At 39.8% G+C, this 16,680-nt stretch overlaps 1 protein-coding gene across 1 annotated transcript; it reads right to left on the reverse strand.

The window, feature by feature from the left end:
• Positions 1-339: 339 nt before the first annotated feature.
• On the reverse strand, positions 340-15,465 carry CACYBP (calcyclin binding protein). The gene is made up of 6 exons (XM_064276611.1): positions 15,325-15,465; positions 12,093-12,312; positions 9,015-9,111; positions 8,644-8,743; positions 4,985-5,082; positions 340-3,658 (listed from the first exon to the last, which is right to left on the reverse strand). The coding sequence occupies exons 1-6, from the start codon at positions 15,343-15,345 to the stop codon at positions 3,502-3,504; spliced, it is 693 nt and encodes a 230-aa protein (XP_064132681.1). The 5' UTR covers positions 15,346-15,465; the 3' UTR covers positions 340-3,501.
• Between the last annotated feature and the right edge of the window lie 1,215 nt (positions 15,466-16,680).

Consider the following 16,680-nt stretch of genomic DNA (forward strand, 5'->3'; position numbering starts at 1 on the left):
CTATTTTTTTCAAGGGTCCCTGGTCCTTTGAGTAGAAAATAATGTTTAGAGATGACATCTAAGCGCTGGTGGCGCTCATTGTAACTGAGTTGTCATTTTCAGGCACTTCTGGTGGGCCCTCCAAGAAAATGTGTACTTTTTAAGATAATGGTGAGTCTATATTGTTATTTCCAACTCTAACTAAAGAGTTTTGACTTCTTCGATTTTTATACTGGTATCCCTTTTCTTTTACATGAAAATCTTAGCTCCCAGTAATATCAACTGATTACCTTTATCATGTATAAAAATGGTTTGTATATATATAAAAAACAATACCAATATAACTAATAAGACCACTGATTGCTGTCTAAAATTTGTTTTTTTTTTAATCTTTAGTATCCAGCTATGGACAGGCAAAACAATGTGTTCTAAAATCACCTGAAGTAACATAATGGCACCAGCCTGACAGGCAATTGTTTCAGTTTATTTTTACAATTTTAGGGTTACTTTTTATTTACGTAAAATTTTACATGGTTCTAAAGTCAAGACTATAGAAAAAGTATAGAAAACGGTACATTCACAGAAGTCTCCTTTCCCCTATTGGTAACCATTTTTATGAGTTTTGGGTTGTTTCTTTTTGAAATACAAGCAAATACATGTACATTCACATTTCTCACCTTGTCTTCCACAAATAGTAGTAAGTATGCCATAAACAATATTCTACACTTTGTGTTTTTGCTTACTGTATCCTGATCATTCCTTATCAGTATACAGAGATCACCTTCTTTTTGTGGCTCTAAGTACACCCATGTGCGGGGTTATCAGGTCATTCAGCCATTAATAACATTAAGTGTTCCAATCTTTGCATATATCATTACAAATTTTTTACCAGTGTACCTTTGGGAATGAGTACTAGAATTATGAATCAGAGGATAAATGCATATGTAGTTCTGCTAGATATCTCCAAATACTCTCCGGAAGCAGTTTCAACTTTTCATTACATTCCTGTGTACAGGTGTGCCTATTTCCCTATAGACAACACAGTATGCTAAACTTCTAGTCTTTTTTCCCAATGAAAGTTGAGAAACAGCATAGTTTTACTATTTCTCTATGACCAAGATGAGCATCTTTTCATGTGTTAAAGGCCATTTACATTTTTTTCCTCTATAAACTTTGTTCATAGTTTGTGATGATTTTTCTATCAGATTGTTGGAATCTGCTCAATCTTTGGTTACATTTTTTTTTTCTTCCATGTTAAACATTTTTTTTTAATGTAGTTAAAATGATCAATTCTTAGTTTTATTCTTTCTAGATTTTAAGTCCCACAGTATAGTTTTCTTCCACTTATAGGTTATAATGGACTTCCATTCATGTCTTCTAATACTTGTATGGTTTCATTTTTAATTTCAATTCATGTGGCTATTTTTTAGTTTCTCCAGTATCATTAAAGACCCATTTCCAGCCACTGTTTTAAGATGACCCCTTTACTGTATTCTAAAACTTCCACGTGCACTTGGGCTTTTTCTATTCTGTTCCACTGTTTATTCAACACCACAGGTTTAATTAAAGATTTTATAATGTGTTTCAGTATCTCTTAACAGCTATCCTATATATAAGGCTTTCTGTATATTAAACCTCATTGCTTTCACCAAATTCTACTACTTTTTGTAGTAGTTTTGGCTGGTCGTCTTGGATTTTTCCTTTATAGCTTCTAATTGCTTTCTCATCTAACTGCATTGGCTAATACCTCCACTACAATGTAGTAATAAAAACTGTATGCATCTTGCCCTTGCTCCTGATCTTAATGACAACTGTTTATTCTTAGCCTGACTTTTTTGACACACTCTTGGACAAACAGTAAAACTATTCCACTGCATAAAAATCTAACTTTATTGAACACAGGAATAGATGGATTTTTCAAATTGTTTTTGCTTTATGGTCATTGCTTTTGTAAGCCTTTCAATCCATGGGAAAACTTACTACACTTATTCCTCACTTATTGACTATCTCATTGTCTGATGTTTTGCGTTTACAACAATAGTTAAAAAATCTACTATCCAACTACTTTGCACATTAATAACGTACATCTGGTAGTTATGAACACCAAGGTGTGAGACGAGAGTAATATTGGCTATGATGTTTAAGGTTATATGTCAACTTGGCTGGGCCATGATTCTTAGTGGTTTGGCAGTTATGATGTAATCTGGCAGTTATATAATGACATAGGAGCCCTCATGGTGCAGTGGTTAGTTAAGAACTTGGCTGCTAACCAAAAGGTCAGCAGTTTGAAGCTACCAGTCACTCCTTGAAAACCCTATAGGGGCAGTTCTACTCTGTCCTATAGGGTCACTAAGTCTGAATTGACTGCACGCAATGGGCTGTTTTTATAATTATGTAATTTTGTAGTTATGTAATGACAGTCATCCTCCATTTTGTCCTCTGATGTGGTCATCCTCCATTTTTACATAATGATGACTTTCATATAATGACCTGGCCTCTGGAACCTAACCGTGTTGGTGAGAAGTAGAGGTGACTGGTATTATACAAACATGCTTGTATATTCTTGTCAAGACTTAGTTTCAAGTCTGTATCTGTGAAATATGTTTCAATGTAGAGAAACACTTGTGGTTGCATTATTAGTGCATGATATATTAAGTGCTCGACGACTAACCAAAAAACTTAGCAGTTTGAACATACCCAGACGCACCTTGGAAGAAAGACCTGAAGACCTGCTTCCAAAAGGTCAAGCCTTGAAAACTTTATGGGGGCACAGATGTACTCTGCAACACATGGGATCACCATGAGTCAGAAACAATAGCAATTTTTCTTTTTTAAAGCATTACTTAAGTTGCTAATAGAAAAGGGTTAACCTTTCTACTGCAACCTTTAAAGCACAGGTGAAAATGTGCTTTTTATGCAAGGAGCCCTGGTGGTACAATGGTTAAGTGTTTGGCTGCTAACTGAAAGACTGGCAGTTCAAACCCACCAGCCACTCCGTGGGAGAAAAGACTGGACCATCTGGTCCCATAAACATTACAGCCTAGGAAACCCTATGGAACAGCTCTACTCTGTCATCAATGGTTGCTATGAATTGGAATTGACTTGACTATACACAACAACTCTTATTCTTACACTGGTGGGAGCTGATGTCAGTAACTTAAAGGCAATTAAATACCTTTGTTTCTACTTCTTAGCTGAAGAAAAACACACAATGTGGCACATTTTTAGCAGGCAAGGCTTTTTAAAAAAAATTTCAAGCAAAAATGCTATATAACCCATTCTTGAACAAAATGACCAGGGTACTAACGTTAATCATCTTTGGAGGAAGTGTTTAATAAACATATTTTATTTAAATAAATCCTCCAGTAGGAAACGGAGAATTCACTGCCTTTACTTGGAAGAAGGCTTTGTAAAAAAAAAAAAAAAAGATATGTCAAATTTTATCTGTGCAGCTCACCAACATTCCCCTTATTGAAAACCTCAGTACTTCCACATCAGTTCCCAAAAGGGCCTTAAAAAGTCTCAAAATTCTGTATCTCCTTTGGCTTGCTTCTCTCTTGATTCTACCCAGGCTTTATTAATCGTTCGCTTCATATCATCATCTCCATCTTCATAAATTTTCTTTAGAACATTCATCAGTCCCTCACTAGGATCTGTTTCAGTGTCATAGGAAGGCTTTCTGTTGAAAAGAAAACACAATAATGTAATGACAGAACACTTTACCATGTACTTACATAAGCACAGAGCGAAGTACAGAGAGATATGACTCAAATTAACACTGGCAGGGAGTAGAGGGACAAAGACAAGACACAGTATCCAAAGATGCTCATAATTAAAAAGCACACACACAAAATCCTCTTAATAAAATCCACATAACACACACACACCAGTCACTCTCTCTCAGTATACGCAAGTTTGGGAAAAAATATACTTTTACTGAGGGAAAAGCACAAAGATAACATTACACATGGACACATATTGAAGCTCAAAGATTTTTAATTAGAAACCCTCCTCCCAAGCCCTGGTGCCTTGCTGACACAATGGTTAAAAGTCAGCTGCTAACCAAAAGGTCTGCAGTTCAAATCCACCAGGTGCTCCTTGGAAACCCTATGGGGCAGTTTGTTTTTTTTTTTTTTTTGGTCTTAAGCCTAAAATACATGAATCAGGCCTGGTGGTGAGAACATAATCCTTAAGGCGGTCAGTACCTCCAGTTCACTGAAAGTTCAAGCTGGGCCAATTAACTTTATATTTAATTATTCATTCACCATGTATTCATTTACTCACCTCATTTATTAAAGTGCCAAATTCTGCACTGTACACTGGGTACACAGTGTGAATAAGGATCCTGCACTGAAATAATGTGGCTTAGATTTAAAATCAATTCCACTGACAATCCTATATGCCTAACTCTAGCCAAGCTCATCCCAAATGCATGCTGCCATCAGAGGGGATGAGTGAGAGAAATGTGGATGGCTAACTGACTCAATGCAGTACATTACCACTGCAGGAAAAAGATTACAGCATAGAATATTTGACCTAGAATGGAAGTATATTTAGATAAGTATTTTTTAGAAAAGTCATTACTAAACAGAAGAATAAATACTCTATTTTTTTTGCTCTATTCCAGTGATATTCAAACTATCTATTAGATACTACTGTGGAATTAAAAAAAATACATCTGGGAATCTGGGTCTCTGTCAAACTACTGAAAAATAATCTCTGGGAATGGGTATAGTATTCACATAGAAGCACCACTGGCTGGCTGTGCCCAAGGTAAAACCAGCACTAAAACAACAAAACTACAAGGACCCCCTTAAAAAGCAACTTGCAAACATGTTCTATTGAGGCAGGGTCTCATGGGTGAAAGCAGGTTTACTCAGCAGGCATCAAGAGGTAAATGGTCAGACTATGCAGCTCTCTGATCTACAAAGACGAACTGTTCAAAAATGGCTATGACCCCAGCAAAGAATACATTAAAATCTGTAAAAAATGAAAGGAGACTCACTCTTTCTCTTTGCATTCTTTTTCAACCTGAGTCAGATAGTCCCACCGTATGTTTTCAGCTTTCTTTCTACACAAGATAAGAACTGTATCAGTCTTGACCTGGAAAAAAAGTGGGTACAACTTAGAACACATTGACATAAGAATAAATGCTTAGAAAACAATTTATAGTGAAACCTGTGACAGCTGGAACCCTATGGGACTGCCTTGTATTTCCAGGGTCTCGCAAGTTTTCTGCCTTTGACAGGGTGCAGTCTTACCACTTGTCTCTCATTTTAGTAGAAAACATTTGCATTTTCCTTCTGTAACAGGTTTCTGCCTTACAAAGGTTCCGGCTTTCTCAGGTTTCACTGTATTTATTCAAATAGCTTTGTTGTCTATTAAGTGTAGAGCCTGTTTTAGGTCTAGGAATACGCTGGTGAGTGAGACAGAGTATCAATACTCATGGAGGAGAAAGACCATAAAGAAATAAAAACTTGGGATACTTTCAAATACTAAAAAGTGCTTTGAATAACAACTGGGTGTTGTGGGGTGGGGGCAGGAACTTCATCAGGAGGACCTAAGGTAAAATCTGAGCTGAGACCTAAAATGTGGGGGAAGGACATTCTAGGCAGATGAAGCAGTAAGTACAAAAGGCCTCAAGGTAGGATGATCTTGGTATGTTTATGAAATACAAAGAATCAGCTGGATTTCAGTGATGGAAAGAGAGAATAATATAGCATGAGAAGTCAGAGATATGCAGGAAACCAGATATCAGGCAGTATGGGACAAGGCAAGGAGTATGGGAGGTGAAAAAGTGGAAAAAGTAAAAGTACAACTCCATAATGATCCATATAACTCCTACGAATCTTTTGAGTATTCCTTCACTTGTGGGATGAAAAGGACAGTGAGACATAGCTTACTAATAAGCTATATTCCAGTATTACCCTAAAGCTACTACATAACTATATGTAAACATAGATGGCAAAATGCCATGACTGTATACCCAATGCATTAATTTTCTTTTTACATTTTTTCTCCTTTTTTTGGGGGGGGTAGGGGGTATGTGTTTTCAGTATTGGAACACATGCTTGCTAATTGAGGGTGTTTAAGTTTTTGGTTGGTAATATGGATTTTGAGAAATATGATCTGGTAATATAAGCCACCAATGAGGTGAGTGGCACTGTGGCATCACCAATTTGTGGTATGACAATATATCAATGACAGCTATACAAATAACTTATCGTGGGCGCCTTTCCCTGAGGTTACATGGGGAACCTCTGGTTTTCCAAATATGACACAGAAAAAAACAAAACGAACCCATCGAGGCTCTCTAACTATCACACAGGAAGGCAGTAATTATGCTTACAAGCCTTAACTCACAGAGATAAGGGAAAAAATTTACAAAACACATCCAGGAAGCATCGCCTAATAAAGTGTTCAACCTACACAACAATGAGGCTCCAAACTGCGGAGCTTCACGATTTCAAAAGGGACCTACCTTGACTCTAACTGCATTAGAACCAGAATAATGTCTTACCTTTGAGGTTCGAAAGCATAAAAACTAACTGGTATACCATTAACCCAATGGTAATAAAACAGGGATTGCCTGAATTAATGAAAAGCCTAAGTAATAACTTTTTAAAAGATCGTGACATTATTTTTATGGCTTCTACTAAACCCCACTAATGTTTAAATTTCTTATATGTATTAAAAACTTACACACAACCCCTGAGACTACTGTCCTCAGATAATCTTTGAAACTTATACCAAAAATATCCCCTGACGTCTTCTTAAAACCAAACAACAGTTTAGCTTAAAATAGTAAAAAAGGTCTGCCTTAAGCATTATGCTCTTGTAAGAACTACCTATATGGGATTAAATTAACAACAACAACTGGAAAGATTAGACAAGAATCTTAGAGGGCATTGAGTTTATGTTAATGGCGGAGGAACAACTCAGAAAAAGAGAATGGCTGCAGAACTCCAAGAATGTAATCAATGTCACTGAATTGTACACACAAAAAAAGCGTAGAAACTATTAAATTGATATCATGTTTTGCTGTATATATTCTTGACAACAAAATAAATACAATTTAGGGGAAAAAAACCTTACGAACAGTGCTTCTAACAATATTACAATCAAACCCACTGCTGTCGAGTTGATTCCAACTCATAGCGACCCTAGAGGACAGAGCAGAACCGCCCCCCCCCCCGCCATAGGGTTTCCAAGGCTGTAGTCTTTATGGAAGCAGACTGCCACATCCTTCTCCTGTGGAGCAGCGGGTAGGTTTGAACCACCAGTCGTTCAGTTAGCAGCCGACTGCTTTAACCACTGCACCACTATGGCTCTTGCTTATCATTTCAACTTTGTGAAATAAATTATTATTCCTATTGTAAAATGAGGGAACTTAGGCAGAGTGATTAAGCAAGCTGCCAAATGTCACATAACTCTTAAGTGGTAGACCTGGCATTAAAAAAAGTTGTGAGTGGCCATCTAAGATACTCCACTGGTCTCACCCCATGTGGAGCGAGAATGAAGAAAACCAAAGACACAAGGGAAAGATTAGTCCAAAGGACTAAAAACAAAACCCGAACCAAACTCGTTGCTGTCGAGTTGATTCTGACTCACAGAGGCCACAACTACCACAGCCTCCACCAGACTAAGTCCAGCACAACTAGTTTGTGCCCAGCTACCACCACTGACTGCTCTGAAAGGGATCATAATAGAGGGTCCTAGACAGAGCTGAAGAAAAATGTAGAACAAAATTCTGACTTTTACACACACACACACACAAGAAGACCAGACTTGGTGGTCTGACAGAGACTGGAGAAACCCCAAGAGTACGGCCCCTGGACACCCTTATAGCTCAGTAATGAAGTCACCCTGAGGTTCACCCTTCAGCCAAAGATTAGACAGGCCCATAAAATAAAACGAGAGTAAATGGGCACACCTGCCCAGGGGCAAGGATGAGAAGGCAGGAGGGGACAGGAAAGCCGGCAATGGGGAACCCAAGGTGGAAAAGGCGACAGCGCTGACATATCATGGGGATGGCAACCGATGTCACAAAACAGTATGTATTGTTTAATGAGAAACTAGTTTGCTCTGTAAACCTCATCTAAACTACAATTAAAAAAAAAAAAAAGAAAAAAACCCTCAAGTCTCACTCTTAATCATTTTAAAGGTTTATTCCCCTCCTGATTTTACCACATTATTCTTGGTAAGTTTTTTCTGTAAAGGGCCAGATAGTTTTAGGTTGTGTGCCACATGGTCTCTGTGGCAACTACTCAACTCTGCCACAATAGCACAAAATCAGCCACAGACAACCTATAAACAAATGACCATGACTATGTCCCAGTAAGGAGCCCTGGTGGCTTAGTGATTAAGCATTCAGCTGCTAACCAAAAGGTCGGCAGCTCCAATCCACCACTGCTCCTTGGAAACCTCACGGGGCAGTTCTACTCAGTCCTACAGGGTTGCTATGAGTCGAAGTCAACTGGATGGCAACAGGTTTGTTTTTTTTTAAACGTCCCAATAAAACTTCACAGTATTTGTAAAAACAGGCAGTGTACTACAGTTCGGTGATCCCTGTTCTACAGGGTAAGTTCATCACAACTCCAAATAAGCCAGGTCAATGTAATGATATTTCACAATATTGTGTTAAAAAAAAGAAAGCAAACTCACTTTTTTTGAACTGCCTTCCACCGAGATGGGTTTCAAGAGGTTGTTCACAACCATAGAGTAACTCTTTCCATTTAGATTCTTTACCAAAAGATCAAATGACCTACAACACAATAATGAATACATTATGTTTCTGGTTCTATGAAAGGTGCTCCATAGTTCTTCCGAAAAGAAACAACCATTTTTTATTCCATCATTTTATTTGTATCTGGCCAGCCCAAATGACTTTAAGACCCACCCCTTCAGAGTAGGTACAAAGGATAATTCTAAACTTAAGCAGAATTTTAGAGAACGCAAAGAGCTCTACGATAAGGCAATCCCTGGTTCTTAGTGATCAATATGATTACTGTCTTCCCCATTATAATGGGACTCACCTCTCTGTGAAATGCACCTGTACATTCTCAGTGGGGACTTGATGAACTCCAGCTAAGGTAATGTAGATTTTCACAAACTTATCTGACTGATCCCATCCTAGCAACAACAAAAGATAGAACACAAGTAAGTCTCTGAAATTATCTCTAGACTAGCAAGTACATGTGGGTCATAATAAACATGAAAATTCAGTAATAGAAACAAAAAAATTTCTAGATGGAGAAACTGAGACTCAAAGCAGTTAAGTAATTGATCTAAAATTAGGCATCAAGCAAGTGGCAGAACCTGGATTCAAATCTGCATCTACTGAACATGAAGCCCATGCTCCCTTTATTTCTTAGAATAAAGAATAGGACAATTACATTATTTATGAGTAGCTCTTTTTCTCCTTTATATATAGAAATAATTTTTTTCCCATACCAAAATATTGGTAATTCCTAAGATCAATGGCTAAAATATCAGTATTGTAAATTTCATAATAATTTCTACTTCTTCAAGCAATCCAACAAATGCAATTCTAGTTTCCTCAATTCCTTTCTGGGCCAAGGCAGAATATAAAGGGTCCGGTTCTTCATCCAGATTCGCTAACCTGAACTATTACCTACCGACATCTGTACGGAACAGCATTCTGGTACATATTATCAAACTATTTACGACAGTCTCTAACGCAAACGAATTCTGCCAACTCAAAAGAACACAAAACTTCACACAGAAAACATACATTGTTTAGAGGACACCAATCTTCTGTTAAGGGTGACGGGAAAATCTGGAAGTTGATATGGTGATGGCTGACCATGATGAACATGTCACTAAATTATACATGTAAAAAATGGGAAATATTTTGTTACATGTATCTCTACCATAATAAGATTATCTACATCAAGAAGATACGTGCATGTGTATATACGTGTATTCATCCTTGACTGTTTCTCGCTAATCCTACAGAATAGAAAATTAGTGTTAAAGCTATCAATCCTCCTAAAGGGTTTTGTAGAACTTCATCTAGCATCTTCCCTTTCAATTCAATCCATCTTCCACACTGGTAAGAGAGTTACCAACACAAATCTGGGTTCCTGGTTAAAATGCCTTCCCCACCCTTCCCCTCATCCTAATTCCTTCAGAGTAGATTCCTACAGTCATCCAGGTACACAATGTATCTCTTAAAGCACTCATCCCTCTTTGCTATCTGGCCTGTATCCTAACACTTTGTTTTTGGCCACTGCAAATGGACAACACTCAAAAATACATTATATGCCTTTCATGTCTGTGTCCTCTGCTCCTGTCATTCCCTTCCTTTTCCTCTTGCTGAACATACTATTCACCTTTCAAACGTCTCTAATTCTCACTCCAGCAGAATTAACTCTTCAGCTGTATTCCTATAACACTTAAAAAATCTCTATTCAATTTAGTTAAGTAAATATTTATTAAACTCCTGCTATGTGCCAGATGGAAACCCTGATGGCGTAGTGGTTAAGTGCTATAGCTGCGAACCAAGAGGTTGGTACCTGGTATCCGCCAGGTGCCCTCTGGAAATTCCATGGGGCAGTTCTAGTCTGTCCTATAGGGTCGCTATAAGTTGGAATCGACTTGATGGCAGTGGGTTTGGTTTGTTTTTTTGTATGTGCCAGATAATACGAACATGAAGAAAAATAAGACTGTCCCTATCCTCATGAGAGCTCATCACTCAGATTCAAGCTCAGTGCTTCCAAACCAAAACAGTTCAGTCTACTGAGGGGAATATGGTATTATTACACTGTATGTGGCCGTAGTTGTATGGCTGTGCCCCAGCCACATCAGGAGCAAGAACTGGATCTTAGCTGTCTTTTATATCTACAAGTCAAAGCACAATCGTGACGTATTATTAGAAGCTCAAAAACATTTCTTACTCATCCTTTCCATCAGTTAGTTTTGGTGATTATTTGACAAAGTGAAACACAAAACAGAATGCAAAAAAAAAAAAAAAAGTGTTCCATATATACTGAGTTTATTTCAGAATGTTTCTTCCTTGTTATCACCCATCCTCTGTGCAATTAAATCATCTTGCTCTCTTGTTGATAGCTTCCAGAACGTATCCTTTCCTTTTTTACCTCTAGAAAGTAAAACCAAAACCAAACCTACTCAAAGTGACCCCACAGGATTTTCTGAGGCTATAAATCCCTGCAGAAGCAGACTGCCACATCTTTCTCCCCGGAACCACTGGTGGTTTTGTATCACCAATCTTTAGGCTAGCAGTTGATCACTTTAACCACTGTGCCACCAGGGCTCCTTCTAGAAAGTAAAGCATCTTATTAAACAAGAACTGATGGTGCAGGCTGGATAACCCCCCTAATCTATTGCTGAGATAATCTTTAAACCTTAAATCAAATCCCCTGAAGTCTTAAAACCAAATAGGTTAGCTTAACTAGTAAAGAATGACTGCCTTGAGCACCACGCTCTTTTAAAAAGCTATCTACAGGTAGTCCCAACTTACGACTTATCTGAGTTACAACAAACCGTACTTACCATTTTTTTTTTAATCTTACCATGAGTAATATGTACTACAATGTTGCAGTGTGTAATTTGCTGATGTTATCATTCTCACGCTAACCCCAAAAGACAAACAAAAATCTGATTTATAAAGATAATGATAAAAACTAAAAATGAGGTATTCGACCTACATCAGAACCAGGTTAATACGGAATCGTCAGAATGGAACCCCATCCTAAGTCCGAGACTGCCTGTATATGGGATCAAATTGACAAGAGGAACTCAAAAGATTAGGTAGGAAACTTAGGGGGCAGTGAGTTTACGGTCACAGAGGAGGAACAACTCCAAAATGGGTGAGAATGGCTGCACAACTTAAAGAATATACTCAATGTCAGTAAGCGTACATGTAGAAATTGTTGAACTGCTATATGTTTTGCTGTCTATATCCTCAACCACAACAAAAAATAAATTATATTTAAAAAAAAAAAAAGTGAACTGATGGGCCCTCTTTTAAGCCACTAAAAACTATTTTACAAATTAGCTTGTTAGTGGGCCACTACTAAGGAATAAGTTCCTCAGGGGCAGAAAGCCGGATCTAAGAGAGAAAATCCTACCGTAATTACTGATTTTCACTGTATATCCCACTGAAATGGGAGCAACGACAGCCGCTGGCTTTTCATTGTCAAGAGGGTCTGCTTTCCCCTGTGATTTCTGCTGCATCTTGTTCTTGATTTCTGTCTCAATCTTGGATTTTTCAGCAGTAAGGGCATCACGTACTCTTTTTCTAGTAGCTTTTTCCAACAACACCTTTACCTCTTCCAGATCTTTCTGTAGCTGTGTTAAAATAAAGCATAAGTTAGATGTGATAAATAAAATAACTTGTTATTTTGTCTATCACTCATTTCAACTTACAGAAATAAGAGCTAAGAATGAAGAGAATCATTTACATTTCCTAGGATTGGGCTGCAACTTGGATTCTTTCCTGCAGCCTGCTGAGTTATAACTCAAGCTTCCTTTTGCTGCTTTTTTTTTTTAAGGAAAATTTCACAATCTTGAACTAACAATAGGCATCAAGCCTAATTTCCCAGTTTGGTAGATTGTTACCTATCTTTTAGAACATTATATTTACAAGATACTTCTGTGATTTATAAACTCAAGAGGTAGAAATCTTTCAGAAAAAAATTAAGAAGTTCATAGATTTCTTTATACATACATCTAGTCCTAGTATCATTAAAACGTCAGGCTTTTTTTTTTTTTTTAATTAAAATAAAAATGGTGAGAGAGCACATGGTAACTGTGGTGAAATGCTCAGCAATTCATCTGAAGTAATCCTACACATTTCTCAGTGATTGCTAGTCACTAATCTTCCTACCCCAAATACCCAAATACTACATGTACAAAAGTGTCAATTTTTAAAACAAAAAGCATATTTCTGTTTTAAAAAAAGTCTTACTCTGAAGCTCAGAGTCAACCTCACGATCCGAAATCTGGGATTAGTTGCACAATAGAGAAATACTGGCAAACAATTCAAAATGCAACACACTCTTCAACACTGCCAACTATTCTTTTCAAAAAGCCACTCTGTTCTCGTTCTCTGTTCATGTCAACACACTACCAAAAGTCCGTATTATATTTCTATTTTCTAGAGACAGAGTCAACATTTTATGAAACTCAAGAGCTAAAGATACTATCAGAAAATTAATGGGCTCAAAAATTTTCCAGATCTTTACAAACCAGATTCGCTTTTCTTAAAATGACTTTATATTCTGCCTCAAACACTAGTTACTTAACAGGATGAATCTTACATTATACATTGAGATCATATAAAAGGTTTAACATAAAAATCTTTAAACCCTTGGTAATTCAGCTTAAAATCAGAAGTACTACAGTTTGAGAGAGTTTATTTTTATTAAGTTTAATAAAACACAGTTAACGGAAAAAATTATGCTTTCTTTTTACCCCAAATCTTCTGCTATTATCTCATTTAACTCAGATGCCCTTGTTTCACCTACCTGTAACTGATAACATGGCATAAAAACAGGCATAAAAGTCAAATTGTGCCCTCTCTTGTCCACGCTGCCCACATACAATCAGAAAACCAGTTTATATTACTAAGGACAAAAAACTGCAAAGTGATCTTTTGAGCACAGAAAATGTTTTAGTTCAAAGTAATCTTACTATAACGGTTTCAAAATATACACTGATTTTAATATTAACATGATAATACCCAAATGTAAAATGAGTATAAAGTTCCCAGAGTAAAGATTTATTAATCAACAAAAACAAAAGAAATGAAGTCTAAACAAGACTTTTGGCTTTTTCAATGGAATAGGAATTTTTTTTCTAGCCAACTCAAAATTTAGTATTAAGCAAGGGACTTCCCCAAAATGGCTGAATTTCCAGGTCCTCTTTATAGTTTTGGTTCTTAGGTACTGTTTGTAAGGTATCCACTGAAGCAACTTAATAGCAGGCCTATTTTAGGTGGTGCCTTCATTAGTCCCTGTTATTTGTACACCTTAAACCAATAAAGGTGATCTCTTTGGTGTCTGTCCCCCACACACACTGAAGAGTAAAGAAACTGCTCTATCTAGTATCTAGTACATCTTGTATCGAGTACCTTCTAGGCATGCACCGCTTTTCCTTCCGCAAAAATTATCTTGCCCACGTCTTCCTTTTGAACTTATATGCCAATTCTCTTTGGGACAACACTTTCATTCCCACACATAAAACACCTGGATTTCTTTTTGGGGTGATGAAAATATTCTGGAATTAGATAATGGTGATGGTTGCATAACAATGTGAATATATTAAAAATCACTGAATTGTACACTTTAAAGTGAGTTTAAAAGCAAAAAGCTGCCTCCTAAATGCAAATTTAAAAGTACCTAAACTGAGAAAGTCTCATTTACACTAAGCTATCCCTGTATGACTGTGAAGTCAACTCCGAGATTCTCTCCTAAGGGCAAATGTACCCCCAAGGCCCATCTTTAAATTTGTGGCAAGTTAGCTAGATCAATACTTAAACACGCGCACAATTTTTCTTCATTTAAAGCAGATTCTTAGACTTACAAAGACTAATTTACGATTTCCCAGTACTTGTTCTTCATACCCAAACCAAACCCAGTGCCATCGAGTCGATTCCGACTCACAGCGACCCTGTAGGACAGAGTAGAACTGCCCGACAGAGTTTCCAAGGAGCGCCTGGCAGATTCGAACTGCTGACCTCTTGGTTAGCAACCGTAGCACTTAACCACCACGCGACCAGGGTTTCCAAAATAACTTGCCCAAAGTAACACAGCTACTCATACTGTAGGAAAAATATGACTAAGACAATTAAAGTGCTGGGACCAAGGACTTTTCACCTTTCAACTGCCCTCTACTATTGAACGACACTCAATTTTTGCAATTAGGTTTAAAAAAGTTTCATGCCCTGCAACCGGTAGAGCGGAGCGGAAGGGGCCTAAGGAGCCGTGAGGGAGACAGGCTCTCACAAATCCACCGTCGGCACTCCTGCAGTGGAGAATCACGACAGCCCGGCGGGTCAGCGCGCTGCAGGAAGGACACTGCCCACAGGCCCAGGCTCTGCGGCGGCCACCCATCGGTAACCTTCCCTGCGTAGGCGACCCCGGAGGCCCGCGGTGGCCGGGCAGCACTCGGCGCCGCCGCAGGTGGCGCGATGGGAGGCCGAGGGGAAGCGCGGGGACCTGAAGACCCAGGAAGAGGTTGGGAAGGGGGCTCGAGCGGAGGCGCGGCGCACGGAGAAACGGGAAGTGGGGCTTGAGAAACCAACGACGGAGCTCTCCTGCCCCGCACGGACGAGCGGGGAAGATGAGGCGGACCCCTTACCTCTTCCAAAGCAGAAGCCATGGTGGGGCTGGCTCAAACCGAAGGCTGGAGCTGCAGCCGCGCAGGGCAGAAACAGTAAACGCCGCCCCGAGCGCGCTCCCCAGAGCGCAGACAGACCCGGCTCCAGTCGCAGAGCCCGCAGCGCGTACGCACACCCGCCCCTGCGTGCGCTCACAGTCTCCCTCCTGCACGCGGCCCCTCTAGAACCTTCGCGAGTCTGCCGCCGCCACCGCCCACCCAGAGCACCGCCCGCCTCGCTCAACCCCGCCCCGCCCCGCCCGCCCCGCCCGCCCCGCCCGCCCCGCCCGCCCCGCCCGCCTCGCCCGCCTCGCCCCGCCCCGCCAGCCTCGTCTCTTAGCAACGCTCAACTCTCGCGAGCTAACCGGCAGTTCGAAAAGAGTAACGCCTCTTCCTCTCCGCCCGGGAAACTGTGTGCACTAGTACGTTTTGACGTCATTTGCCCCGGCTGCGCAGTCGCATCTCGCACCGCTGCCTTCACGTACTTTAACCCGGCCCCGGAAATAATGTACCGATCTTCGGGGTTCAAATCGGAAGTTCGCTAGAGAGTCGGGTGCCTCGGTCCTCTCTAGGAGACTGGGCTGACTAGGTGGTCATCTTTCCTACATCTAGGCTGTGTGCTGCCGCGAGAAAAGGAGAAAATAGGGCGGTGGGGTAGCCTGTTTATGTTATAACGGAAGAGAACGAACACGTTGTAAGTGTGGAGAATTTTTGGAAGCAACAGTGATTTTTGGTGCGTTCTGGCGCGCTGGCGAAGTCAGCAAGTCTTGGATTCTGGCGCAGTAAAGACGTCACCGCGACTTGGCACCTAAGTGGTGGTGTTCTCGCGTTAGTTAGCCGGTGGGGCTCCGTTTGGCCTCCTGGTAGAAGGCTGTACGCCGAATGGGAGTGAAAACTGGTAATTAAAGGTTCTTCTCGATCTGTGGCGTAGTGGTTAAGAGCTATGGCCGCCAACCAAAAGGTCGGCAGTTCCAATCCACCAGACACTCCTTGAAAAACGTATGGGGTAGTTCTTTCTGCTCTGTCTTGTACGGTCACCATGAGTCGGAATCCGCTCTAGGCGACGGGTTTGGTTTGGTTTTAGTGTTTCTCAGTTTGTGGCCACAGTGCGGACCTGCCGGTCTCTCGCGGGTTCTCGAAGCCCAGTTCCCTGGCACTTTTACCCTTTTCACCTTGCATGCTGCGAGTCCCTAGTTCTCACGCAAGTTAGAATTCGATTTACTTAGAGCCTATTGACCATCAGAAGGAAATGAGGTGGCTGAATTTTTCTGGGTCTCCTTTATGCTGCTCTTTGTCACAAGCAGCACTTGCTCACTGAAGGCCCCGCGAAGCACACTT

This window comes from Loxodonta africana, chromosome 25 (assembly GCF_030014295.1).
Source record: "Loxodonta africana isolate mLoxAfr1 chromosome 25, mLoxAfr1.hap2, whole genome shotgun sequence".
NCBI lineage: Eukaryota > Metazoa > Chordata > Mammalia > Proboscidea > Elephantidae > Loxodonta > Loxodonta africana.

Excerpts from the sequence above, each read along its gene's own strand:
- CACYBP (XM_064276611.1), bottom strand. The coding sequence starts at position 15,345 with ATGGCTTCTGCTTTGGAAGAG. Across the intron at positions 9,112-12,092 it reads AGTGAAAATCAGTAATTACG|GATGGGATCAGTCAGATAAG; the intron begins GTAGGATTTTCT and ends TGTTGTTGCTAG. Across the intron at positions 8,744-9,014 it reads CAGGTGCATTTCACAGAGAG|GTCATTTGATCTTTTGGTAA; the intron begins GTGAGTCCCATT and ends ATTGTGTTGTAG.